Source organism: Fukomys damarensis, unplaced genomic scaffold (assembly GCF_012274545.1).
Source record: "Fukomys damarensis isolate Sample0158 unplaced genomic scaffold, DMR_v1.0_HiC HiC_scaffold_1, whole genome shotgun sequence".
Lineage (NCBI taxonomy): Eukaryota > Metazoa > Chordata > Mammalia > Rodentia > Bathyergidae > Fukomys > Fukomys damarensis.
In genome coordinates, this window is record NW_022900913.1 from 50074611 (window position 1) to 50102349 (window position 27739).

General features: G+C 34.5%; 3 protein-coding genes across 7 annotated transcripts in view; 1 reads left to right on the forward strand and 2 right to left on the reverse strand.

Moving 5' to 3' along the window:
• The window catches only part of Cenpk (centromere protein K), a 47436-nt gene extending 46615 nt beyond the window's left edge, over positions 1-821 (reverse strand). The window contains exon 1 of the mRNA XM_010637244.3: positions 587-821. Coding sequence (XP_010635546.2) covers positions 587-805 — 219 coding nt within the window. The 5' untranslated portion in view covers positions 806-821. The remainder of the gene's footprint in view (positions 1-586) is intronic.
• Positions 768-22386, forward strand: Ppwd1 (peptidylprolyl isomerase domain and WD repeat containing 1). 5 transcript variants are annotated; one of them, XM_010637242.3, is made up of 13 exons: positions 925-993; positions 1273-1302; positions 2911-2917; positions 3980-4082; positions 6315-6415; positions 6744-6864; positions 8944-9391; positions 11730-11920; positions 15257-15446; positions 17894-18075; positions 19811-19892; positions 21030-21212; positions 22128-22386. In XM_010637242.3, the coding sequence occupies exons 1-13, from the start codon at positions 925-927 to the stop codon at positions 22269-22271; spliced, it is 1851 nt and encodes a 616-aa protein (XP_010635544.1). In that variant the 3' UTR covers positions 22272-22386. The 5 variants fall into 5 exon arrangements, with proteins under 5 accessions (XP_010635541.1, XP_010635543.1, XP_010635544.1 ...); XM_010637239.3 differs by lacking the exons at positions 1273-1302; positions 2911-2917 and having other exon boundaries at positions 768-993; positions 22128-22385; XM_010637241.2 differs by lacking the exons at positions 1273-1302; positions 2911-2917; positions 22128-22386 and adding an exon at positions 19993-20076 and having other exon boundaries at positions 768-993; positions 21030-21106.
• A 1181-nt stretch (positions 22387-23567) lies between these two features.
• Positions 23568-27739, reverse strand: part of Trim23 (tripartite motif containing 23) — a 37754-nt gene continuing 33582 nt past the window's right edge. Inside the window, exon 11 of the mRNA XM_010637245.2 lies at positions 23568-26334. Coding sequence (XP_010635547.1) covers positions 26155-26334 — 180 coding nt within the window. The 3' untranslated portion in view covers positions 23568-26154. The remainder of the gene's footprint in view (positions 26335-27739) is intronic.

Genomic DNA, 27739 nt, shown 5'->3' on the forward strand with positions numbered 1-27739 from the left:
CTTTTGAAAGCAGAGTTAAAATTGCTTTAATTTTTAAAAACGGAGGTCCTATTTAACAGATTTATAAAAAGGTTAAGATGCTAAATTTCGTGCAATTTTTGTTAAATTTCGTGCAATTTATGGTAAAGAGCGATGTGGGAGGCGGAGACAGTCAGACACTGAGGTCCCTAAGGCTTCCAGAAGACAGCCTGGCCCAGGGTGAAGGGGTCACTGCTCAAGCCTTGAGCCACTGCAGGTTACTAGAGGTGGCTGGTTCTCCACCCCACGTCCCCCGGGGCCGCAAACTGTAACAAGTACTCGCCATTCTCCTCAGCGTGTGAGAAAATAAAGATAAGCGCTATGGGGGCGGCGGTCACAAGTTAGAGAATTTCTTCCAACCCTGAGTCTTTCTTTTGGAACCAGCGGGATTCTAGAACTGACGTCGAGCGGCAGGCAGAGAAAACTAGACTTAAGGCCCCGCTGGACTTCGGGTATCTAGTTCCTCAGTGACAAGGTTCCCATTTTGGGAAATGGCGCTCCAAATCCTGTAAACTGCCAGTCCCGGAGGCAAATTTAAAATAAGAGCTCTCCCCCGCTCTTCTCTTACCGTCTGAGAGACACAGCTCCCTAGCCTTCGGGTCGCCTCAGCTTTGCGTACTCCGAGCGAGGTGGGGGAGATGTGCGCGCGCTGCTTGCTGATTGGATCTGCTACTGCCCATCCTAGCCAATCCCGAAACTCGGTCAGACGCTGACGACACGCTGCGCCGCTGTTTGGAATTGGTAGTTGAACTATGCGTCTCATCTCTTCTGACGATTCAGAGAACATGGCCGCGGAGAGTGGTAGCGAGTTCCGGACAAGAGGAAGGCGGCGCCGGGACACAGAGGAACCTGAGAAAACAGAACTCAGCGAGAGAGAGCTGGCAGCGGCAGTGGCCCAAGAAAATGATGAGGACAATGAAGAGCGCTGGGTTGGGCCTTTACCTGTGGAGGCAACACTGGCCAAGAAGAGGAGAGGTAGCTGCGGAGATAGAACAAGGGTGAATTGGAATGCCGTACCTAAGTGGGAGGTTTCAGTTAGTGCAGGACCGAAAGACGGGTGGTGTGTGATTATGGGATATTGTGCTCAGAACATACTGTCATCTCATTTCTGACAGTTTGGTACCTGACTGTCCACGTAGAATGGTGATGTGTGTTGGAGCGAATTTTTGCTAATATGTAATAATGTTGGTCATTGATTCATTATAATTAATGCTAAAGCTAACATGCTTGGTGCCTCTCATTTAATCCCCGTAGCAGCCACATGAAGTTGAAATTTCTAATTCCGTTTAGCAAATATGGGAAAGAATACTGCTTCTCTCTAAATCTTTAGTTTGGAAGTGGTGTTATTGGGGTACAGGAGGAAGGCAGTGCCTATTTAAAATTATAAAGCAAAGGAATTTCAATCCCGAATGTTCTTGTAATGAGTATTCAGACCTAGGGAAAGTCATTTAAGCTTCCTGGTCACATTTTTTTTCTTTTCCACCCAAAACCTAAGGTCGGTGCTTTTCAAACTATGCTCTTAAAATATCGCGGACTGGAACATTTTCCCACTAATGTGAAAAGATAAATTTTTGTCAAAAAGAATGGGGAAAGGGATAGATAAAATTTTCTTGTTTTTCAAGTTTTTCTGTTTAAGAGTTTCCTTAAATGTTTATGATAATTAAAATATTTCTTAGCTCATGTTTTAATACTCTTCTCTACTTAAACCATTTAAGCGACATTTTAAAATTTTAATTTTAATTTTAATTTTTTGGTACCGGGGATTGAACTCAGGACCTTGCACTTGTGCAAGGCAGCCACGGCACGACTGAGTTACATCCCTGGCCCTTAAGTGACTTTTTTTTTAAAGCCAAATCTTAACTTTCTAACATGAGTTTAAGTCCTTCCTTATATGATCTGTCTTTACCTCCCCAGTATATTGCGCTGCACCGGTACTTAACTACTTGAGAACTCTTCTCTGGATGCTGGCCCCAATTATCATGGTGTATATGATAAATCTGAAATAATTTATCTCCCTTGACTGGATTAAATTGTTTAATCTCTAGTACTTAGCTGTCACCTCCTCTGGGAAAACTTGACTGGGTTTCAAGGGTCTTTGATCCTAACTCTGAGATAATGTTTTTCACATTGTTTACAAGAGGCCTTCACATTTTGAAGCCACTTTTTAAAACATTGTATATTGAATTCCTTAAAATGCATTTTTTTTCTTACTGGCTGGTCCTTTTAAATGTTTCCATAGCAGTCTTTTCCTTCATGACACCTGCTAGAGTTTGCAACTGAATATTAACTCTTGTGGCTTTCTGATTGTTTCTTTCCACTGCTAAGACTAAACATTAGAAACAAGGATTGTGCCAGTTTTGCTCCAGTGCTTGGTACCATGCTTTGTGTATAGCAGGTGCTCTATAAATATATTAAATGAATGAATATTATAACACATTTTTAAATTATTTTATTGTATTTAAATATTTCACATGTTCTCTTTTAATGAAAGAAATGGGGGTAAATGAAAAAACCCACAAACTGTTGAAATGCTGATATTAATTTTAGGAAATAAGTGTCTTATGAATTTTGTATAACTGAGACAGAGATGAAACTATTAGATATGAAAATCTTTACCCTTAATCAGATGTTTATTTTTTAGGCCAGCCAAGAGTGTGTACAGTATTCAGTTTAAAGAAACAATTAAAACTAAAAAACATGAAAGAAATGTTAAAAAAATATAAAAATTTCTCTTAAAGGACAAGTTTAATAACATTAGCTTTCTAGAAATGGATCCATCCCCTTTAATGTATTCTTTGGAAATTAGACTTTGGTATATATATATATTTTGACATTAATAATTACAGGTATACTTTGTGTATAAAAGCCTCAAGGCATACAATCCAGGATTAGTATGCAGGCATCAAAGTTTCCTAGGCTTGCTTTCTATTCCTAGAGCATGGTCTTCATCTTCATTGTTCTGACTTATTAATAGAATTATAGCAGCCATATTCCAATTCCAAGATACAGGATTGAAGAAGGGAAAGGGGGTATACTTTTCAAGGAAACTTTCTATCACAAAACACAGTATAACTTTTTACATTATTACTAAAGGGGAAAGTGAGACAAGACATCTTTAACTGTATGTCAATAAGCCCACGTAAAATTGGAGAATCTTGTTACTAATAAGGTAAAAGTAGTTTGCTAAATATATAAAATTCAGGTGTGCTATGCAACAGATTAGAAAAATCACAATAACTCATGTTCAATTTAGCAACTTTATATAGGCATGTTTGACCATTATTGGATTATTTGGTACATATATGAGTTCATATATTAAGTCATGATTTCCTGAAATTACTGTTTACCACTCTTACAGGTGTTTTGTTTCTGGGAAAAAAAAATCTGAGAATGAATATTCTCAAATAAATATTCTCTAGGATTTTCTGAGCTCTAAAAAAAAAATCTAAGCATTTTATTGTCTTCATGTTTTCCAAATCAGCATCCATAATTTAAAAGAGGATCATTGCCTTAAAAATGAACTAAGACATCTTGGCCATAGGCTTCTTTATAAATTAGTGCTAGTGACTGGGATGTAAATGGTTAGGAATGTGGTTGTTATATTTTCATGAAGCTTTTTACAGTGTTCCTTTTTTTTTTTTTTTTTTTTTTTTTTTAAATAATGGAACCTTCATATTAAGCCAAAGCCATTCAGTTGATTGGCACAGTTGGGACAGTTGAACATCTATATAATCCCTGGGAACCTGTCATAACTGACTAAATAATGGTGACATTCAGGATTATAAAGTAAAGTTAAAACTGACGTAATAGACACTGAATTTTTTTTCCCCTTACATGTGAATTCAGAGAAATTTAAATCTAGAAGAAAATACAAAGTAGAATTTTGAAAATTCTAAAAGAATACAAAATAATACTCAGCTCATTCGTTTATTAAAACTATTTTTTTACTTTCCCCCCTCAGTTCTAGAGTTTGAAAGAGTGTATCTTGATAATCTCCCCAGTGCATCCATGTATGAGCGCAGTTACATGCATAGAGATGTTATCACCCATGTGGTATGTACCAAGTAAGTCTTATCAGATCTTCTATTTTTTTCTCAGGAATTTATCTTTTTAAAGTTTCAATTAGCATTATATAGCTTTCTGTTTTAATTGCATAAGTTTTAATAGTTTGTTAAAGCCCCACATGTTCTTTCCTGTGTCATTTTAAGGAATGTGTTCACTAAGAAACCCAGAGTATATGTATACATTTTTTCTTAGAAAGTGTAGAGGGTGAAGCAGGTACTGTCTGAGCTTCCTTGAGGAAAGAGCATATTACTAAAGACAGGAATAATTTATAGCTGAACTCTTTGGCACGAAGAAAATATTAGGAAAGACAACATCCTAGAACTACCCCAGGACCTTCAAAATGAATGGATGGAGAATTTGGAGGAATAGTGATACTCTACTGTGAATCTATCTCATAGTTTGTCTAGGTACTGCTCTAAGGCTTTTGCATAAATTGTCTCTAACAGTCTTATGGGGCAGTATATAATCTTCATTTTTATTGATGGGGAAACAGATTTAGAAAGGTAATGGCAGAGGAGGCTTAAAAAAAAAAAGGCTAAATTTTAGAGGAATTCCCATACAAGGAATTCGTGTGGATCTTGAACCTATGAGAAGGATTTTTTTTTTTTTTTTTTTTAAAGAACCACTCTGGCTGTGAATTGAAAAAGGATAAGAATAGGTATAGGGAGAATAAATAGCAAGGAGTCTAGTGTAGACATCTGGATGAGATACTGAATGGCTTGGAAGGTAGCAGTGAGTATGGAAAGTAGAAGCTTTATTTTTTGCATCACTCTTTTCTTAATCACTTATGGATTACTTTATAATTAATCTCTGAAAACAAGTTGCACTTTAGGTATGAATATATATTATTCATATTTTATGTATAAGCCAATTCAAACTAAATATAATTACTTTTCTTATCCAAACTTGTCAGTGTAAAAAAGTAGCTAATGGATACTAGTACTCTTACCACTCTTTCAGGTTTATTTTTAAACCCAAGGTTGTGGAGTGTAACAAAAAGATTATAGGTTTTATGGTTAGATAGATATGAATGCCACTCACTATGAACCTAGAACAAGCAAATATATATATATTTTTTTTTCAGCTTTATTAGGGATACAGTACAGTTACATTCATTGTTGGGATCTTGTACCTCCACATGACAAGTCTTGATTCTCATTTTTTCCCCTTACCCCTGCCCTCCCTTCACCCCCTCCTCCCCTCCCCATCTACAAATACTTTATTTCCATCTTTTCATTATCTCACATTTTTTTCTTTTCCCTTATTACCCTTCCCCTACTCATCCGCAAATATATTTTTTAACTATTTTATGATTTGTAAAATACTGATAAAAATACCCATCTAATGGAGTTGTTATAAAGGTTCATTGAGGTGATATGTACAAAGTACTTGACATATACTTGGTTTCAATAAATAGTTTCTGTTTTTCTTTTTTTGCAATACCAGGAATTTAACTCAGAACCTTGCCCTTGTGAGACAGGCTCAATGCCACTGAACTAAATTCCCGGCTCTATTTCTCTTATAGGCAAAACTGTTCTGTTCAAAGTCTTTCTCACTTTTAAATAACGAGAATGTCTTGGATAAAATAAATATATGTTGACTTTTGCTGTGTATGAAAGTAGTTTATTAGCTTCTGAAAAATAGTACCTTTTCTCATATAAAGACTACCTACAGGATAATTTTAGCAATAAGATATCCTAGTCTAGGGCCCAGGGTTTAAGTCAGTGGTTCCACTGCCTGCCTCACAAGTGCAAGGACCCGAATTTGATTCCTGGTACCAAAAAAACAAGAAAAGAAAAAGAAATTCTAGTCTAGTGATTCCTAGAGAGATTTATTTATTTTATTATTTGTATATGTGTGTAGTGCTGGGAATTGGACCCAGGGCTTTCTCACTAAGCTACATCTCTAGCCCTTTTTATTCTTTTTCAGACAAGAGACTCACTAAGTTACCCAGGCTAGGCTCCATCTTGCAGTCCCCGTCTCAAGCTCCAGAGTGCTGGGATTACATGCATGTACCACCACACCCACACTTATTTTTAATGTCAAATCCTAATTTTGTTCTGATCTAGTTTGGGATTCTATCTTTACACATCCAGTGGTCACAAATGTGGTAAACATGTGCACATGTACAGCATTTATACATACATGTATTTAATCATTATTGAAATAAAGATAGTGAGTGAATCATTCATCTGTTTTAGAAATTAACTTTTAAAATCTTGTATATGTAGGACAGACTTTATTATTACTGCCAGTCATGATGGACATGTTAAATTCTGGAAAAAGATAGAAGAAGGAATTGAATTTGTGAAACATTTTCGCAGTCACCTGGGTAAGAATTTCATCATTTGTTTTTTATAGATCTTTTATTTATTTATTTGTTTGTTTATTTATTTGGTTTTTTGAGATAGGGTCTCACTATGTCGTTGAGACTGACCTGGAACTCACTGTGTAGTCCAGGCTGGTCTTGAACTCACAGCGATCCGCCTGCCTCCGCCTTCCAAGTGCTGGGATTACAGGCATGCGCCACCACGCCCGGTTTTATAGATCTGTTAAACTTTACTGATTGGTTTCTTTTAAAAATACTGTAATTTTTTTCTTTGAATTATGTACCTTTATTGGTATTTACTGGAATATTTTGATTTTATTTATTCAAATAGGGGTTATTGAGAGCATTGCTGTTAGTTCTGAGGGAGCATTGTTCTGTTCTGTGGGTGATGATAAAGCAATGAAGGTGTTTGATGTAGTGAACTTTGACATGATCAATATGCTGAAGCTTGGGTAAGTCTTTTTAAATATATTTTTTAACTTAGTAAAATAATTTTTAAACCAAACTTCACCATTTCATAAGTCTTTCTTAACAGTATATTAGCACCCCATTTTTAAAAATATGCTTGGCAGAAATTAGATAGACTGAACCCTTGTGATATTTGGAGGCTTGTGCTCTGGTTTTTGTCACTAATCAGAAATTTCCAAACAGCATATAACAAACATTCATTATATCTAAAACTACTTAGTATATTGATAAGCACCCATCATAACTAATTACTTGTATTTAGAATCAACTTTCTTCTCATACAGTACTAATATTAGTGTATGGAATTGTGGTCTTATAAGATTTAGGCATTTTTTAAAAATTTGTGAGTGGATTTTAAACATTAGTGTATATTTATACTTAAACTATGTGGTTACATAGTATAGTAATAGGGCTTATACTTTTAGCATATCTTTTAAAAATTAATACGTCTCTAAATGAATACCATTGAAAGTCATAGCAATGTGAAAAAAGTTTTCAGATTTGCCTTATTATGCCTGAATAGCATAACAAAATACTGCAGACTGTGACTTTACAGAAAATTTTTTTTCTGGAGGCTGGACATCCAAGATCAAAGCTTCAGCAGGGTTTTTTTTTTTTTTTTTTTTTTTTTGAGAGAGGGTCTCACTATGTAGTAGCCTGGAACCGAGGCTGGTCTTGAACTCACAGTGATCCTCCTGCCTCAGCCTCCCAAGTACTGGGATTACAGGTGTGCAGCACCATGCCCAGCACTCAGAAGGGTTCTCTGATGAGAATTTTATTCTTTATTTCTGTGTCTTCATGTGATTAAGGGAGGGAGGAATGGGAGAGGGCCATCTTTTGCGTGTGTAGTGTGGGGTGATAGGGATTGAAACCAGAGCCTTTGCCTTCTTATGAAGCCATAGGCCTAGCAGATTAGAGCTTCCCTTTATGACTTCATTTAACCTTATGTCCTAAAAACCCATCTCCAAAAAGTACTACTTTGGCCTGCACAATGTCCATCTTTTAAAAAATTCCAAATTTTGGAATTTCCTTCAAGCTTAGTTTTATTTTATGAGCCACTAAAGGAAACTAATTTATGAACTTTTTTAAAAATTGCAAATACAGTTACCTAACTTGATCATCTCGGTTTACCCAGACATTGCATATTTTTAAATATTAAGTCTGTTCACAAATATTAAACTTTAGCCCTTGAGAATATTCAAAATACAGTGGCACTTTGGTTACTGAACTAAATTCTTTCCATGATTCTGTCCACAAACCAAATTGGATGAGAACTGAATCAAATTTCCCCATAAAATCAGCCCTGAACCTAATTTGACTTGCTTGTCATCCAATTCAGTTTGCAACTGGAATCGTGGAAAGAGTTAAGTTTGTGAACCAAGGTACCACTGTAATATATTTTAGACATTGATAGAAATTCTAAATGAGGAATTCTAAACTGCTGTTAAGCATTAGCATCTTGGTTGGTATCACAGTCCATGGAACGTCTCAAGAGTGACTACTCTGGGACAAGTCAGCATTCATTTCAATGTGTATGTGTGGTGTAAGATTAAATCTCTCCTAATTCTTTTACATTAAGCAGCATGTCTTAAGCTTACAGTTTTTATAGCAATTGGTTAATAAGAGTGTGACAGGAAAATGTTTTTCTTTTGAGCAAAGTCGTAACTGAAATATTTTAACTATTTTAAGAATTGATTTATAAAGTATGCTACTATATACTAACCTACTTAAAAGTCAGTTACATGTAGACTATTTTAAAGAGACCCAAAAGATAATACCCGACAGTATCTTAAGGCTCAGATTTGATTAGGTTTCCTTTTCTACCATTAGAAATAAATAGGCTGCTATATACAATTCTCTTCTTATGTTTGGTAGATACTCAGAAATTATTATCATTATATTGACAGTCAAAATTTAGTAATTATTCTTCGCTCTTTCCATTCTGTATCTTACTTTTGAGCAAAAAAAATCCGTAACTTTCTAAATCACTGGCCAGGTCATTGATTCAGTAATGGTCGGGAAAGGGGTGCCTGCTTTAACCCCTCCTCAATTCACTGTTTTAGCTATTTTCCAGGACAGTGTGAGTGGATTTATTGCCCAGGAGATGCCATATCTTCAGTTGCCGCTTCTGAGAAGAGTACAGGAAAAATTTTCATTTATGATGGTCGGGGAGATAACCAACCACTCCATATTTTTGACAAACTCCATACATCACCTCTTACTCAAATACGACTGAACCCAGTTTACAAAGCAGTGGTGTCTTCTGACAAATCTGGAATGATTGAGTACTGGACCGGGCCTCCTCATGAATATAAATTTCCGAAAAACATAAATTGGGAATATAAAACTGATACAGATTTATATGAATTTGCCAAATGTAAAGCTTATCCAGCCAGCATATGCTTTTCACCTGATGGGAAGAAAATAGCTACTATTGGTTCTGATAGAAAAGTTAGAATTTTCAGGTTTTTAACTGGAAAACTCATGAGAGTCTTTGATGAATCATTAAGTGTAAGTGCAATTTAAATTTAATCTGATTTACTTTTCTAAAAATGTCTATTTTGTGCTATTTCTTGAAAGATAGTTTTTCTGGATTTTTTTTAGCACATAAAAGGTACTATTTAGTTGTCTTCTATCTTACATTGTTACTTTTCAGAACGCTTTTGCCTAGGGGTTATTAAGTGGTATTTTCAAAGCCAGATAATTTATCTAGGCATGGGAAGGATTGGACTGGGATGTTTTGTTCTTTTTGATTTTTTCAGTTTTATCTGCAAGCTTCTTCTCCTAAGATCCTCAAAATTCATTTGAGACTCCATTCTCTTCTCATTTTACTTGCTTTTGTCCACTTGACGAACTTGTAGCTCTTCCAAGATTCCTTAAGAAATACTTAGAAGCTCAGTGTGGTGGCAAACACCTGTAATCCCCACTCTCAGAAGGCTGAGGCAGGAGGATGGTCAAGTGTTTGAGGCAAGCCTGGGCTACATAGTGAGCTAAAATCCAGCCTGAACTAGATGGGGAGATCTTATCTCAAAAAATTAAAAAAAAAAATCAAAATGTATTCTGAATGGTGCATTTCATTCTATTCCTTGTCATCACCATTTACTAAAGTGATAGGACTAGCTGATGAGTAGATTAAGAATAAAGCTGTGATCAAAGTTAAGAGTTTGGCAAAAAAGGCAAATTATCAGTTAAACTAGTTACTTATAATGCTAGACATCGGTAAAGACCCAGAATCTCATAGTTCCATGTTGGAAAAAGGGGCAATTTATAACCATTTATCAAGTCCTAGTTTGACAAAAATATTGAATTTAATGATACGAAGTTTTATCTTTTAATATTTATTACCTGAAGTATGCAGGGTCACTGCATATAGCCGTGCATTAAGGCTATAAAGGCCCTGCACTAAAGGCTAAAATACTGTAAAAGATTGTGATCAGCTGCTTATCAGAGTGAATAAAAATTTATGATATACTTATATATGGGCACATAGCTGCCCGTAGACTTTACATCATAAAAACTAAGTCTTTTTTTCCAGCAGAAATTATAATCCCTCACTAGAAGGTAGTTCAACATTCTAGGTAATTCCTGATACACAAGTGAGCAATAAAATTTAATATACAATTAGCCTTTTTCCAAGACTGGAGATAAGAAAGCCTAATACTTTTAGGAACTTCTATAAAACCTTGGACTCAAGCCTTATACCCTAACATACACACTTTGTTTTGATTTTTGGAGTTTTGTGTATTGTCCTGATATGTACACTAGAAGAGGTTAAAGAGTTAATACAAATGTGAAAACAAAGAAAGAAATAGTATATAACTGGCTTATTTTTATCTGCAGTGAAGAGCTACTTTTCAGTTAACTCTGATGTCCTGAAAGTCTTTAAAAAAAAAATAAATAACTGAGTGTAAAGATCATAATACCTTTTGGAAGCCTTTGGAGTACAAATACAAAGTAATTGAGATGTGACTTACATTTTGAAATTGTGGGTTAATTATCAAAAGAAAAGTCAGGTTTCCAAACTATAGAGGATAGTCATACTTAATCTTCTTAAATTGCATTTACCCAGTAGTAATCTAATATAAATACCCTACATAAGAGAATAATTTGAAATATTTTGTGAAAGGTCATGAATTTGTTATAAAGAAGAATTCATTTATTCAACAGAAATTGAGTATTTGTTACATGTCAGACTCAGGATCCTTGCACAAGGATCTCATATTCTTCTATAGCTACACTGTCCAATAGAAATAAGCATAGCCATATGTAGTCTTTGGAGACTTGATATGTCTAGACTGAATAGAGGTATGCTGAAAGTAAAATGTATGTAAGATTTCAAAGATTCAGTAGCCAGGAAAAGAATTTTTCTCAATTCTTTTAAATTGTTAATGTAGTAACAATAACAAAATGAATTTTACCTGTTTTTATTAACAGAGCTACTAGAACATTTAAAATTACTTATGTGACTTGGCATTATATTTCATTGCGAAGAGCTAGTTTGAGATTTAAAAGGCAGCAGATGTATCATTTCTGTAGAATAAGCACTATATTAACCACTATATGTATTTAATTAGAAGTTACTATTTAGTGTAAATGGTGTGAAGGCTCAAACCATCCTAAGCACTGGTTCTACCACTAAGCTCCATCCCCAGATCTAAAATACTTTTTATGAGTAAATTTACTAATGTCTTTTTAAATAGTTTATAGGGTTTAGAATCTCTCAAGATACATACACAAACTATTAATGGCTGTTAATGTGTATTCTTCTGATAATCAATTATCATTGCCTTTATTATATGTATATATATATGTGTGTAGCATTTTTGTTAATAAATGGTTTATTGCCTAGATGTTTACTGAGTTGCAGCAGATGAGGCAACAGCTACCAGACATGGAATTTGGCCGACGAATGGCTGTAGAACGTGAGTTGGAGAAGGTGGATGCTGTAAGATTAATTAATATAGTTTTTGATGAAACTGGACACTTCGTTCTCTATGGAACAATGCTGGGTATTAAAGTCATAAATGTAGAGACAAACCGGTAAGTTTAATGAAAGCTATATCTTATTAAAAATGCAATTATATGGCACCATTTCTTTCATCATGGAAATAATGAGTTTTGTTTGTCCCATAACAAGTGAAAGGATCCCAAATGTCTAAACTTAAACAAATGTTTTGACTGGATTTTTCTGTGGTCTCTCAGTTGTTTATAATCTATGTAAAAATTTTCACTCATGTTTGTAAAAGAAATGGAAAGAAGATAGGCATTGTTTCACTTTTTAACAAGTTTCAGTGTCTTGTTTACTGATTTAAATTAGTTTATTTCATGTTAAATGTTGCCAAATATTTTAACCACAAAATTCAGCATTATATCCTTCTAGATGTAAAAATCAGAAGTTAAAATACATTAAACCACAATATACCTTTTCTCCAAACAGTCCATTTTGGTCTTAATACAAAATATAATCAGTCAGACATTACTAATGAATGTAAAGAACTAATAGAATAATTTAAGGGAAAAAAGTCTTGTGCTATCTAAGACATTCCCACATATAAACATAGTGTAATTCTTGGCAATCTAAAACCTTGAACAGCTTGCAAAAAGATTAAAATAATAGGACTAGTTGAAAGTATATAGTTATCCTGTGATGTCCATGGGAGTTGGTTCCAGAAACCCTTGTGTATACCAGACTCCAAGACAGTCCCAGGCAATGCCTTTTATTGGCAATTAATTGGGGTAAAGACAACATGTGGTTTTCTAGGGAAATTAATGTAAACAAGGCTCATAACGGACAAGACAAAACATTCTCAAATTAGGAACAGAATAGACAAAATATAGAACATTGTCCTCCTACTCTGAAGGTTTTAGTGTGGGAATGGAATTTGGGTGCAAGTTAGTCTGACCTCAGCATGTAGGATTCAGCCAGACTCACTCCTATAGGCAAGACAATTGTGGGGTTAATTCTTTACAGCCTGCTTTGAGCATAATCAATACTACAGTCCTCTGCAATATCCTATGCAAATCTTTTCATAGGTATACTTTAAATATCTCTAATTACTTATAAAACTTATTACAATGCACATAGTTGTACTATATTATTAAAGGAATAAGGAAAAAGTATGTGAGTAGAGTACAGTCACTTTTCTTTTTCCCAAATAGTTTTGCTTTTAGGTTGTTTGAACCCATGGATGTATGATTCAAAGATACAGAGGCTGAATGTACAAAATGAATGATTTTTTAATAGACCTATCTTTGTAGGATGCTTTTAGGTTCATAGCAAAGTTGAAAAGAAGTAGTGTTTTCCCATACACTGCCCACACACATGCACAGCCTCACCCATTAACATCTTCCTACAGAGTGGTACATTTGTTATAGTTGATAAACCTATGTTGGCACATCATTACCCAGAGTGCATAGTTTGCAGTGAGTATACTTTTTTAAGTTAGTATATGCTTGCATTATATAAGAATCACACTTGTAATAGGAAATTGGTAAATATACATACCACATCTTGACCCTTTTAACTTCCCCATCTACTACTCTCCTTCCTCTCACCTCCCCTAATTCTCAAATCCCCTTCCCATCTCCTCAAAGTCTATTTAATATCATCTTTTATTGTGCTGTTTAGATTACTTATACTTTGGGTGCTCATATTAGAGAAATTGTGCATATTCAATCACATTAGGGTTCAAACTTGATGTTAACACATTCTCTGTGTTTAGATCAAAGTTTAATTATATATATCCACTATTAATAGTATCAAACGGAATAGTTTCACTGCCCTAAAACTCCTGTGTGCTTGAACTCTTCATCTCTCAGTATCCTGACCCCAGATAAATACTAGTCTTTATTCTCTCCAGTTTTGCCTTTCCCAGAATGTCATAGTTGACATCATATAGTATGCACCCTTTTCAAATCAGCTTCTTTCAGTTAGTTATATACATTTGAAATTTTTCCATGGCTTTCTGTATTTTAACAGTTTATTTCTTTTTAGTACTGAATAATATTCCATTGTGTGCACCAGTTTATCCATCTGTCTACTGAAGGACATCTTGTTTACTTCTGAGTTCTTGAATTTATAAGTAAAGCTGCTGTAAACATCCATGTACAGGTTTTAGTGTGGACATTTTCAGCTCCTCCCCAAAATTATGAAGTACCACCCAGCTTGCTGCCTATGGGTGGCATCGTATCCATAAGCTAGCTGCAGGGTAGGTTTATGTCCATTGTCAGAGTCCTGGGTGATAGTGCCCATTTTTTCCTCAGGACCCTGAGACAGGCCCACAGGTGGCACTGAGTGCTCATTCACACTAAGCCTGAGATGGCACTAAATATTCCTCTTCCAGGTTGTCCACTGCCAGTCAAGGTCAGGCCTCTCATTATATTTGCAGACAGCATGGGATGGAGCGTGGCCAGAAATTGAGAATTTCTTTCTTCTTGGAACTTTTCTCCAACTCATTGCATTAAACTAGCCCAAAAGGCATAGGAGCAAACTCAAGATAATCCAGTTTGAACACCAAAGATGTCTCTTCTTACTCTCTCAGCTCCCAGAAAAACCATCTTCCTTCTGAACTGTGGACAGGAAAGCCTTTGTATCTGGATAACTCTTTGACATTTTCTGTTCTCTAAACCTTCCTATATACATGACCTTTTTTTTTTTGGGTACCAGGCATTGAACTTGGGTCGTTGCACTTGCAGGGCAGGCCAGTGAACCGCTGAGCTAAATCCCCGGCCTACGTAACTTTTATTGTTGTAAATCTTAGTGGTTAGAGTTGCTAGAAACTTAGGTCTGCAGCCTTCTGAACAGGTAAATTTGAATACAGATGCAGAATAATGAAATAACTATTATTAGTAACTGGGAAAAGTATGAAACTCCTTTGGATAAATACCAAAAAGCTGAATTGCTGGACTACAGAAACCGTATAGTTGCATAAGAAACCAACAAATTTGATCTTCCAAAATAGCTGTACCATTTTTGCATCCCTACTAGCAGTGAATGGGAGTTCCTTTTGTTGAATGTACTCGCCAACATTTGGCATTTAGTGTTTCCAGTTTGAACTGCTCTAATGTGTGGTAGTATTTTTAGTTCATATATCCCTGATGACATGATATGGATCATCTTTTCATGTTTGAGTTCCTTGTGTATGTTAGATAAATGTCTTTTTACCAGATGTTTTTTGAAAATATTTTCTCCCAGCCTGTATCTTTTTATTGTCTTCATTGTATTTTTATCTGAAAATTATAGTTGTCAACCAATTGAAAATACAGTTTTGGGGGTAGAAGGATACTATAAAGATAGTGGACAGTTGATCCTTAGCTGTCATTATTAGAATTAATTCTGGTAATTTTATTGTATTAAAGCAAATTTATATTTTCCAGGTGTGTGCGGATCTTAGGCAAGCAAGAAAATATTAGAGTGATGCAACTGGCTCTGTTTCAAGGAATAGCCAAAAAGCATCGTGCTGCAACTACTATTGAGATGAAAGCTTCTGAAAATCCTGTTCTTCAGAATATTCAAGCTGACCCAACAATAGTCTGCACATCTTTCAAAAAGAACAGATTTTATATGGTATGTGTAAATGCTTAGGAAATAGACCTTTATGTTTTTTTTCCAGCCTGACTGGTTTGTGCCTTTAACTTAAGAGAATACTGGCAGTCATAAACTTTCCAAACAAGTGCCATACCATTTTATAACATTTATATTCTAGAATTAAGTAGAAGGTGATGTAAGTATTTTTGTACTGCTTCCTATACTGTTTTAAAATTTTTGCAACCTGGTTTCTGCAGCTGTTCATGCTAAGGTCATAGGAAGTTAGAAGTTAAGTCCTAATTGCATCAAATATAGTTTCCACTGTGAGGTTTTAAAATAGCTTTTTAGTGTTTTGGGTTTGTTTTTTTTTTCAATCTTTTACTTTTGAATATGTTATGTCTCTTGAACTTGCATACCTGCTCATGATACAGTTCCTTTTTTTAACTCTTGATTTGCTGAGGGATACTTTTGGAGAGCTAGAGTGCAGTCCATTGGTAGAGTACTTGCCTAGTATGCACAAGGCCTTAGGTTTGATCCCTAGCACTGCCAAAAAAGGTTCTAAGACAGGGTTCATAGTCAAATTCCTAAGATACCTATGAGTAGCACTATCCTAATTGTTCATCCAAGGAGAAAAAAATGTATGTCATCTTTCCTACACACTGAAGTCATAGAACTTTCCAAGACCCACTTGTCACTGTTGTTTGTTGTGTCTCTCAAAACTTTACCGAATCCCTTACTTATGTATAGCTCTCCTTATTTATGTAGCTTTCTTTTTTCTTTTAGTTCATTTACTATGCTCATCGTAATACTTGTTCCATTCAGTATTTTTAAACTGAGCTTTGAATGTGCTACTCCTTGTGCCAGTCATGCTTCTCCACATTTCCTCTTTCTTCAGCTCTTATATTCTTGCTCTGAGCATCAACTGAGTTATATATGCCTGCTTATATTCGTCCTGTGCTTCCATCATATTGTCTCATATTTTTTGTGTGAAAATCAATGATTTTGTTTCTGACATAGTTCTCCAGAAAATATAAAATCCATAATAATATGCACTGTGTCTTCATTAGTAAGGCCACAAAGTGCATTAAATTGACTGACCCATTATAGTATACGTATTCATTCATCTTTTATGTATACATATTGTGATTAGTTGTAATACTGCTGTTACCTGCATTTGATAACAATACAAAATCGCAGTTTCTCTACCCCAACCAGGCTTTCAACATAAAGTATGTAGATTGAAATTATAATTTTGCCTAAACCTTTATTATGCCTAAAATTCTATTAATATGTTAAATGAAAATAATTTTATCTTTACCTATAATTTAACTATGATGTAAAAATTACCAAAGAATTCTAAAAACACTAATTTTTCATCTGTTTTATTAAAAAATTAAATGGTAAGTTATATTTTCTTTTGCTTTTTGTAGAGTAACTCTTCTTGACTAAAGTATACATATTTAAGGCTTGAGGAAATAAAAAATAAAAATCAGTATTCCTTATATGGCTAATATTATGAATTTTCTTTCAGTCATTGGATGCACATATCCTTAATCAAAAATAAGATAGTTTACATATAAATTTTGTATCCTTTTTTAAAATCCAACATCATGAAATAATTTTGTAAGAGCATTTGAGAGCTAAATTTATATAAATACATAGTATAACAGTCAGCTTATTCCCTTAGAAACTAAAGAATAAGATGCAAACATCCTAAGTTGGTTCTTTCTTTACTTGGAATCAATCCGAGTCAATGAAGGAATGACAGCAGGTAAAATAGTAACTGGTATATGAGTTTTACCTTCCTAGTTAACATAAACTCAGTTGGCAGAGTAGAACTGGTTTAGGAAAGAATTCTACTTACTCTGAGAGTCAAGTAAAATAAACAGCTTTGAGAAGTCCAGAATTTTAACAACTGAAAGTTGTTTTTCTATTTTCCTTGAACCCTAAGGATTTTGAGATCTCTGCAGCCTCACTCAGTTCTTTTCCAAGCTTCAGAATCTAGTATATCAGGTAGTATACTAGAAAAAAAAAGTTGAGCTATTATTGATCCTCTTTGTGAATCCTCATTCTATCTAGCAATGGGTTCTATTCATTAAACGGTCAATATGTATTAGGCATTGTTCTGTAAGTACTTTATAAACTGTCCCTGTAATGTACACAATTACTAAATTAATTGGGAAATAAGTAATAGTGAAATATAAGCAACATGTAGCGCACTGAGACATACTATAAGGCAGAAGATTTGCCTAAAAAGTTTCCTAAAAGTTATATTATTACCTTGTTAAATGTTTCCAAGGAAATTAAATGTCATACATGTGCAGTGTATAACATGGATTATTTCATATTAGCGAGTAATTTAACAGCCTTATATGGGAGTGATCCCTGAATTTATTCTGATGTGAGTTAACTTTTTGAACTATATCAGAAATGTTTTCTTATTCATAAGTTTTTATGAGATGTCACTTTTTATTTACCTTCTTGAGTTTACCAGACGAGAACCAGAAGATACAAAAAGTGCAGATTCTGACCGAGATGTTTTTAATGAGAAACCTTCTAAAGAAGAAGTCATGGCAGCTACTCAAGCTGAAGGACCTAAGCGAGTTTCAGATAGTGCCATTATCCACACAAGCATGGGAGACATTCACATCAAACTTTTTCCCGTTGAGTATGTGATATTTTGTCATTGAACAGAAATGCCACTGTAAATGTGTATATTTGAAACTGTGTAACTTAGAACTTCTTATTTTGACTTAAAGAATTCGGAAGAATTGAAATGTTAGAACATCTGTTCCCTATATTTCTGTAACTGTTCAACTAAACAGTGGGAAGGATTTTATACATATATTCACAGGCATATTATGAGGATAAAATATACTATGAAAGTGCTGTAGTGGGGGCAGTGATGTAGCTCAATAATGAACTATCCCTATCATTCTGCAAAAACTGGGGATAAATATAAACTGAAATTATACAAATGTATATCACTGTTCCTATTAACTGAATACCTGAACTCTACGTTTTATGGCTTGCTTATTATAACTGGTGTTTTCACAGAAAATTCTTATGGAAATGATAACTGATTGTCCTTCTTTAGTCCTAGTAGCAATATGTTTTAAAAAGAAAATCCCAACAAAAATCATAAGGGCTCTAGTTTTTAAAAGGTTGGAGAGTACTCGATAGTTTAAAAGTTTGTAAAATAAACATACAGTAACAAATAGAGTACCTCTGGACATTTTTGACTTATAAGGTGATCTCTTATTATACCTTTACTTTTGAATATTTTATTATATATCTTGGTAGTAAACAAAGAATAAGGCAGTCAGTTCTAGGCTCCTAAATAATCTCTTTTCAGTTGTTAGACACCAATGCAACTTTAAGCTTATTTCATGAGTGCCTGCCCCAAGATTTTTTCTTTTTTTTTTTGGTTTTTTGAGACAGGGTCTCACTATGTAGTTGAGATTGACCTGGAACTCACATGTAGCTCAGGCTGGTCTCAAACTGACAGCGATCCTCCTGCCTCAGCCTCCCGAGTGCTGGAATTATAGGTGTACACCAACACATCCAGCTGCCCCAAGATTTTTTTGATTCTTCTATTCTTGGAACTGTATTTTGAGACAGTCTCACTATGTAGTTGAGATTGACCTGGAACTCACATGTAGCTCAGGCTGGTCTCAAACTGACAGCGATCCTCCTGCCTCAGCCTCCCGAGTGCTGGAATTATAGGTGTACACCAACACATCCAGCTGCCCCAAGATTTTTTTGATTCTTCTATTCTTGGAACTGTTTTGTAATATAACATATAAAATCCTTTCGTGAGATTAGTTAATATTTGAGAAAACTTAATGTTCTTAGTGTATGGCTCTTGAAGTTTTTAAATTTGAGAGGTACTGTTTCTGTAAATCCTTGGGCAAAAATGAGTCACTGGACCATAACATTGTTTTCTTAAGAACATTACCTTTCTTAGAAGCTTAACCCACTATTATACATGGTAAATTAAGATATATATCTAAAGGTGCTATGTATTTGTATTTTTTTAAGTGCGAAATGACCTTGAAATATAAATACTGTCAAACTCATTAATAAGCAGTCATGATCTAAAGTTACCATATGAACAATGAGAATATACTACTGCTTACATGCCCATTCAACAAATTTGTTTTGCAAATAGTTTAATTTTTTTTTTTTCTGGTACTGGAAACTGAACTCAGAACCTTGCACTTGCCAGGCAGGTACACAGCTGCTAAACTACATACCTGGCACAATAGAAGACGTTATTAAAAAAGATTTATCTTTTGAAATATTCATGAGACATTGAGAACATTATTAGGAAACCAAACTGTAAAGAAATTTGTTTTAGGTGCTCTAAATGAGTTTCACGTTTTTAATATGTATCTTACTAGGTGCCCTAAGACAGTGGAGAACTTCTGTGTTCACAGCAGAAATGGTTATTATAATGGACATACTTTTCACCGTATAATTAAGGTAAGTTATGTAAATTTCATGCTATTTAACAAATAGTAAGTTACTGGACAAGGAATTTAAGCCTAAAGAATCCTCTTGTCACTTACTGGTTTATTTGAAGGGGACAAGAAAGTGGACTGCAGAAGCCAAAAAAACAAAGAATGGATAGTCATGCCTATCTAGAATCAAGAACAGAAGCAGTGAGGTAATTACCTTTTTAGAAACATTGAAGCAACGTTTTGTCAGCAGCTAAAGCAGAGGGTAAGATAATGAGTAAAGGGTCATGCTGATATAAAACCAGTAGTAAAGATAACCAGTTCCTGGGACCTAGGCCAGGTCTAGATCTAGAGGATAAGATTTTAAACCATAGGAGAGTCACAGTGCCATCTGATCTGTGAGACCACTTCTATACCTGAGGAGGAGTGTAAGCTCAACTCCAAATTTTGAACAGCATTCCATACAGTGGATGGGGAAGTGACATAGTTCTTATATACTCAGAGACTGTAGAAAAGCTGGGTATGGTAGTGTACACCGGTAATCCCAGCTCTCAGGAGGCTGAAGGAAGACTGCTGTAAATTGAAGCATAGCCTGAACTACATAGAGAGACTATCTCCAAAAGCAAACAAATAAACAAACAAAAATGGCAGAAAGAAAAATCAACTAGTTGTCAGAGTTTTGAAGGAATTAGTGAAACAACTCCTCCAGAAAGTCTACAGTATTTGAGGTGCAGTAAAGATGGTATCTTTAAGACATATAAAATCCTAATACACTTATTGTTTTTATATTATTAGTAAAGTAATGTATGCCTATAGATGAGAAGACCTTTGTATTAGGGGGTGGGGATGGGACAGTCTCACTGTATTTCAAGCTGGCCTCAAACTTGTGGCAATCCTCCTGCCTCAGCCTTCTGATTAGTGGGATTACAGCTGTGTGCCACTATAACCAGCCCAAACCTCTGTATTCTTGTTTTGGTCACTGAATGAAAAGACATCATCCAGTTTAACTTACTAAGGTAATCTAACCACTTTATAGACATACTGAAGGAAGCTAGAGAATCTTACCAAATACAAAGCACTCCTGGCAGAAATAAAACATGCAAGACCTACATATAGACTATTTTTAAAAGTATAACATGCTTTTTTTATATTTTCTTTTAAGGGCTTCATGATTCAGACAGGAGATCCAACAGGTACTGGTATGGGAGGAGAAAGCATATGGGGAGGAGAATTTGAAGATGAATTTCATTCAACATTAAGACATGACAGACCATACACCCTCAGCATGGCCAATGCTGGATCAAATACTAATGGATCACAGTTTTTCATAACAGTAGTACCAACGGTAAGTGCACTGTTTATAAACCACAGATTCAAATGTCATGATCTAAGAGAATGAAACCCGTGGACAAAAGAGCTGCATTATTCTCTATCCTCTGCATTCTTGCAAAGATATAAAAATGAAAACAATTCAGAGAAAAGTTGATAACTGGCTAAAATATAACTAGGTAACATACAACTAGCTATGTCATCTATCTCTGTTGTTATACAGTTCCACAAAATTATAAGAATTGTACACTAAGACCAAACAAGAATGGAAAATATTTATAGATGCTATTCTACTCATGGTAGTTATAACATCACTATATTCAGTTTTCAGTCACATGAGGAAACAAATGGTGAGCCATGATTAACTTGCCAAAGGTCAAGTACGTAGTAAAGCCACCAATTAAACTATTAATTAATACCTAATACCAGTTACAGTACATGCTAAAACTGCCTCTTACTTGTTCAGGAAAGATTCCTACAGAAAACTTCTAAAGCTACAGCCATAATTTTTAAAAACTGCACAAAGTAACTTACCTTTAGCAAACATTTACCTCCTCTTGATCTGAACAGTGTAGATTTCTTTGAATTTGATCCTCTATCACTGGGTTCCTTAGTTATCTTACTAAATATGGGTTGAAAATATTCAGACAGAAAATTGCATCTACGGATTTAATACTTCAAGGGGAATGAGGGACACCAATCCTCCCTGGTTTGGATACTAAAAAAAAAAATCAACATATGCTTGTATGTCTTTTTCATATAAATCGTGAATAACTTTTAAAAGCTGCTGTTTTTATTCAGAAATAATTGTACTTCCCTTTAAATATATAATAAAAGGAACCAAGAATTTAAGTTTTCTTTAATTGCTCGCCCAGAGGATGTGACTTAAGATATCACTATGTACCAACATTTTCCATTTGTTCTCTAACAGCCTTGGCTTGATAATAAGCACACAGTATTTGGAAGAGTGACCAAAGGAATGGAAGTTGTACAAAGGATCTCCAATGTCAAAGTCAATCCCAAAACAGATAAACCTTATGAGGATGTCAGCATTATAAATATCACTGTCAAGTAAAATAAGATGTTTCACTGTATTTGCAAATACATGTACATTTATTGAACACAAGATTGTTTTACTTTAGGAAACTTAAAACTCACTGAATATATAAATGTTTTAAAAGATGTAATACTATATTTTTCTCATTAAAGCCTGTTTTGTAAAAACTGCCTTTTTCTTGCAGTATTTCTAATCCTAAAACATGGTGAAATGAACTACAACTAGGCAAATAGCATTTCTCACAGGTAATTTCTTAGAAGTCTCCAGAATACTAAATTATTAAATTGGAAGTGGTACATATTTGTTCCTTAACTTTCAAAAACATGCCAGATGGTCTGCCCTTAGGTTTCGAGAAGGGCAGATCCCTTTAAGGGGAAAAATACAAAGGTTTTTATAAGGTTTTCTAAGGTTTTTGTTTCATACCAAATATTTTTGTCTTTGTAATAGTGGTAAACAAACCTTCAATAAGTAAGAGTGTTCTATTGTTCAAAAGCGTTACACAATAACCAGAAGTGATTACTTGCAGTTTTAAAATGCAGGTCCAATATATATTTTGTTTTGTTTTGTTTTTTGAGATAGGTACTTTACACTGACCTCGAACTCACTATGTAAGCCAGGCTGGTCTCAAACTCACAGCAGTCCTCCTGCCTCAGCCTCCCGAGTGCTCGAATTACAGGTGTGTGCCACCTGGCTCTGTATCTTCTAATATAGCTGAAAAATCTGACTTCAAAGTCATTGATTTCATCACTACTGTAACTGTTGAGAACTAATACTTCTGCCAGGAAGGATGATGTGCACCTGTAATCCCAGCACTCAAGGGACTGAGGCAGGAGGGTCACTGCAAGTTCAAGACCAGTGTGAACTACGAAGCAAGACCCTCTCTCAAAAAATAAAATAAATAAAAATAAAAAGTCGAATCTCATACTTGTAAATCCTTTTCATCTCTTCTCTTTTAGGGAAGTGTCAACCTATTTTCTTACCTGTTAGCACTTTACAAACTGAAAACCAGCATGTTATATAAAGTCATCAATATTTATAAGCTACACCTGAGTTTTTCAAGCCCCACCACCCACGTTTAAAAAAATCTAAACCCAAGCCGAGTGCAGTGGTGCACGCCTGTAATCCCAGCACTTGGGAGGCTGAGGCAGGAGGATAGCTGTGAGTTTGAGACCAGCCTGGGCTACATAGTGAGTTCCAGGTCAGTCACAAGTACATAGAGAGACCCTATCTCAAAAAACCAAAAAAAAAAAAAATTAAAAATCTAAACCCAGAGCCTTGCATACACTAAGCATGTGCATTACTACTGAGCTACACTCTTAACACCTCAAGCCATTTTTTTTTAATGGTCTTTTTTTTCTTTCTTTCTTGGTAGCGGGAGTCAAACACAGGGGCTTGTTCTTGCCAGGCAGGTGCTGTGCCACTGAGCTACATCCCTGGCCTCCTAACAATGGTCATTTAAAATGCCATGTTCTTTAAAATTTAAAAAACAGTGAAAACTAAAAAACCAGTGCTCACTACAAAGTGTAACTCTCCCTTCAAAACACTTCTGTAACACAGTTGCATTATTTAAAGGTGATCTCTTAACAAAGAATGCACTATTTGTAAATTTTTGCTTCATCAAATAAATAGCTAGAATTTGGTAGGACAATCAAATCCCCTCCCCTTTTGTTTCACTGTTTCTCCTAACGAAAGTACAAATGATAACTGTTAATTTTGGTGCCATGGTTCAAACTTGGGCCTCATGTATGCTAGGTATACACCTCTAATCCTTAATGATGTTTTAAGTTTCTTAATAGCAGTAATTCTAGATGCATGGTTCAAGAAACAGACGTAGAATAATGATAGGACTTCTCCTTTATAATGATTTTAATATTTTATTGCTGTCTATACTGATCATATATGTTAAGTAAATAATGGCTTCTGTGGTTTTAAGCATTCCTGAATTGTAAAGCAAGGCTATACACTAGACAGCTGCTTTATATAATCCATCCAATAATATTTAGACATATACAGAAATTCAGAGCTAGGTGGCAAATCTTAATATGTTGTATTTAAAACATCTGTCATTCTTAAATTTGACATTTCCCAGGGGAAAGTAGCACAATCTTGACTAATGATTAGTGAAAGATTACAACCACAAATAGTAATGGGAGCATGAAAAAAAATTTAAGAAAAAATCAAACACAAGCCCTACCAATATATATATATTATGGTCAGGGCTGAGCCAAATTTTAAAATTCTGTTCAGTTATATGCTAAGAATGTGAATTACAAAGTTTAGTAAAATCAAAAATTTATACGGAAAAGCAAGTTTACATGTCAATGTTATACTTTTTTAAATCACCTAGTATAGAAAACAGTTCAACGGCTCACAGGCAAATGAAACACCATTCTTATTTTTCACAGCTACACTGAAATCAGTCAAATATTAAATAATTTAATCCCAAAGTATCACTTATGCACATAAACTACTTGTAACAGCATGACCTTTTACTTGAAAATAAAGGACTAAATATTATACTTATTTACATGTTGCCCATAACACTGATGGACTTTTAAATGCTTTGTTTTCTAAATTTATTGTTTAAAAAAAAATTTGAAGAGTGAACCAAAACTGCCACTTAAGTCACATCTTGTCATCAGATAAATCACTGTCCTTATAACAATTCAACTAATAAGACTGAAGAGTGAACATCTGAAAGTATTAAAGCATAAAAAAACACAGAAAAGTAGATACTTAAATATAATAAAAACATGCTTCAATGAATATCATGTAAAAAGGAGAAAAAGTAAAGAGCACACTTTTTATTTATTCACAACAGTGCATAACATGTAAACTTTATGAAAGTTTTGTTTCCTTCTGTAGATAAGAATTTCCTCTTAAATAACTATGAGGCTTTGACATGAAGTCTTAATTATGGTTTTTTTGGTTTTTTGGTTTTTTTTTTTTTTTGGTCAAACAAATGCACTTATTTTGGGAAGTATTTTAAAAATAAGTAATAGGCGTTCCCTGCTGTATGGAACAACAGCTCTTTAAGGTAAAAGCAGTTCTCTATTTAGTTCTCTTTTATGTAAAGCTGACTATTGGTTCTTTGTGTGACTGACTATATTTTACCTATAGTCACTCCCACAAAGGACAGGATATTTTAAAACAAAAGAATATGTTGAGAAATGGAAGAATCAATTTAGAGCTCTGGACTAGGAAATAAGCCTAGGTAAAGATCAAATGACTTTCACAGTTTTATTAATTACTTCAATTTAGTAGTACTACTCTGACATTCAGGCCTAATTAGATATTTCATTCTCTATGTTTTTTACAAAATGCTTTAGGAGAAAAGTTTTAATAAAACATTGTATAAAATATTAACTTTATAGCTTATAGTTCTTTGCATTAAAGATGTTCTATTATACTGAACATTGAAGTAATCTTAATACCCCAAAAGCAGTTTTTCTATTTCATTATGCAACTGCCGTGTCTATTACTAAGTACTGCTAAAATTCAGTGAAAAGGCAAGTTAAAGAAGTTATGACTTCCTTGCTCTGTACAGTCTCCACTAGGCATTCAGTTGGTGAATCTGTTTTTCACTAGGAAAAACAAAAACCTTCACTTATCCTTTCTCTGTGACAACTCTTTTCTCAATGTATGGGATAACATATAATCTGGAAAACTTAAATATACTTTTAAAGAGAAAGTATATCTAAGAAATCTAATCCAATCTAATCTGCTTTGTTAATTCACATTTCTTCAGAGTAAATTTTTAAAAACAATAACATACTTCATCCCCAATCCAAGATTCTTTTCTATGCACATCTTTAAATTACTGTATTTGAGATATAGAATTTTTTATGTGCTATGTGCAAAATAACTCTTAACCACAAAACTAAATAACTGGCACTTGAAATCAAGCAACATCCAATACCCCAGCAGCTACAAGATGCCGTGAGAGCCAGTCCAACCCTTCATACAGGCCCATACCACTTCGAGCATCACAGCCCTGAATATACCAGCTGCGGCCACAGCATAGCTTATGGAGACTGAGAAGTTCAGTGATTTCTTCTACTGAAAGAGCTCCAGCAACATCCTGAAAAATACATATATACACAGTGTATTTTTTTCAGTCCATCCAAATTATCATTTTTGTAATTTTTATACAGAAATCTATCAATAGCATTCTAACAAAAACCTAGACAAAAGTTAAAATCAGGATTCATCCATCAATAATTATCCTCAAAGTAGTGACAGAAAAGAAGTAGTCTTCGCTATAATGTGTGTGTGTGTGTGTGTGTGTGCGCGCGCGCGCGCGCGTGCATGCGTGTAAATATATATATTTTGTAAGAATACTCTTACAATGAAATCAGTGAAGGCCATGCAACCTGAGTGGAAGATACTAAGTCATTTTAAGACATCAGTTACAAAAAAAGAAATTAACACACAGAGTATTAAAAATGGCTTATACAGGGTTTACATAAATAAAGAGTTTATCACATTTCCCATTCTAAACACCTTTGATTCCTACTTCTTGGGAGCAATAATCTGTAACAATTTCTTACATAGTTTTCCAGAAAATTTCCATACCTATTAATGCACATAAACATAAACATACTTTAGACTTTCTATAACTTGCAGTATTTTTTTTATTTAACATGTTGACTTTAAGACAAATGAAAATAAATATCTTTTTTGCGGGGGATACCAGGGATCGAACTCAGGACCTTGGTCTTGCAAGGAAGGCCCAGCACCAATGAGCTAAATCCCCAATAAATATCTTTCTATTATCAGCACATGCAGATTTTCTACATTAACATGAAAATTGAATTCCATTGTGTGGATGCAACAGAATCTATGTAACCAGTCCTACATACACCAAATATTTACAGAAGTCATGCTTACATGCTACTAAAAATCTTTATAAACAGTTGGCCCTTTATATGTATGGTTTCTGCATGTACAGATTCAACCAACAGAATGAAAATATTCCAAAAAACCTGATCAGTACTGAGCATATACAGTTGATTTTTACTTATCAATATTTCCTGAAATAAAGTTTAGCCAGATGTGGTGGTACACACTAGAGAGTGAGACAGGAGGACTGTCATGAGTTTGAGGCAAGCCTGGGCTACATACTGAGTTTAAGACCAGCCTAAAACTATTCAGTAAGACTGTTTCAAAAAATAATGAAAAAGAAAAGGAAAAAATCAATACTAATAATGAAGTTTAACTATTAACATAAAATAGCCAGGGATTTAGCTCAGGGGTTCGGTGGTCTGCCTTGCAAGTGCAAGGACCCAAGTTCAATTCCCGATACCAAAAAAAAAAAAAAAAAAAGAATATACTTTGTATTAAGAATTATAAGTAACCGACAGGAGATTTAAAGTATACAGGAGGGTATGTGTAGTTTACGTGCAAATACTATGCTGTTTTATAAAAGGGACTTGAGTGTATTAAGATTTTAGAAGCTATAAGAAGTCCTGGATCCAGTCCCCATG

What these genes read in the sequence shown, in the direction of transcription:
- Ppwd1 (XM_010637239.3), top strand. Translation starts at nt 771, where the DNA reads ATGCGTCTCATCTCTTCTGACGATTCAGAGAACATGGCCGCGGAGAGT. An exon ending in ATAAATGTAGAGACAAACCG is followed by an intron (nt 11,921 to 15,256) that starts GTAAGTTTAATG and finishes TATATTTTCCAG; the next exon opens with GTGTGTGCGGATCTTAGGCA. An exon ending in TCATAACAGTAGTACCAACG is followed by an intron (nt 21,213 to 22,127) that starts GTAAGTGCACTG and finishes GTTCTCTAACAG; the next exon opens with CCTTGGCTTGATAATAAGCA.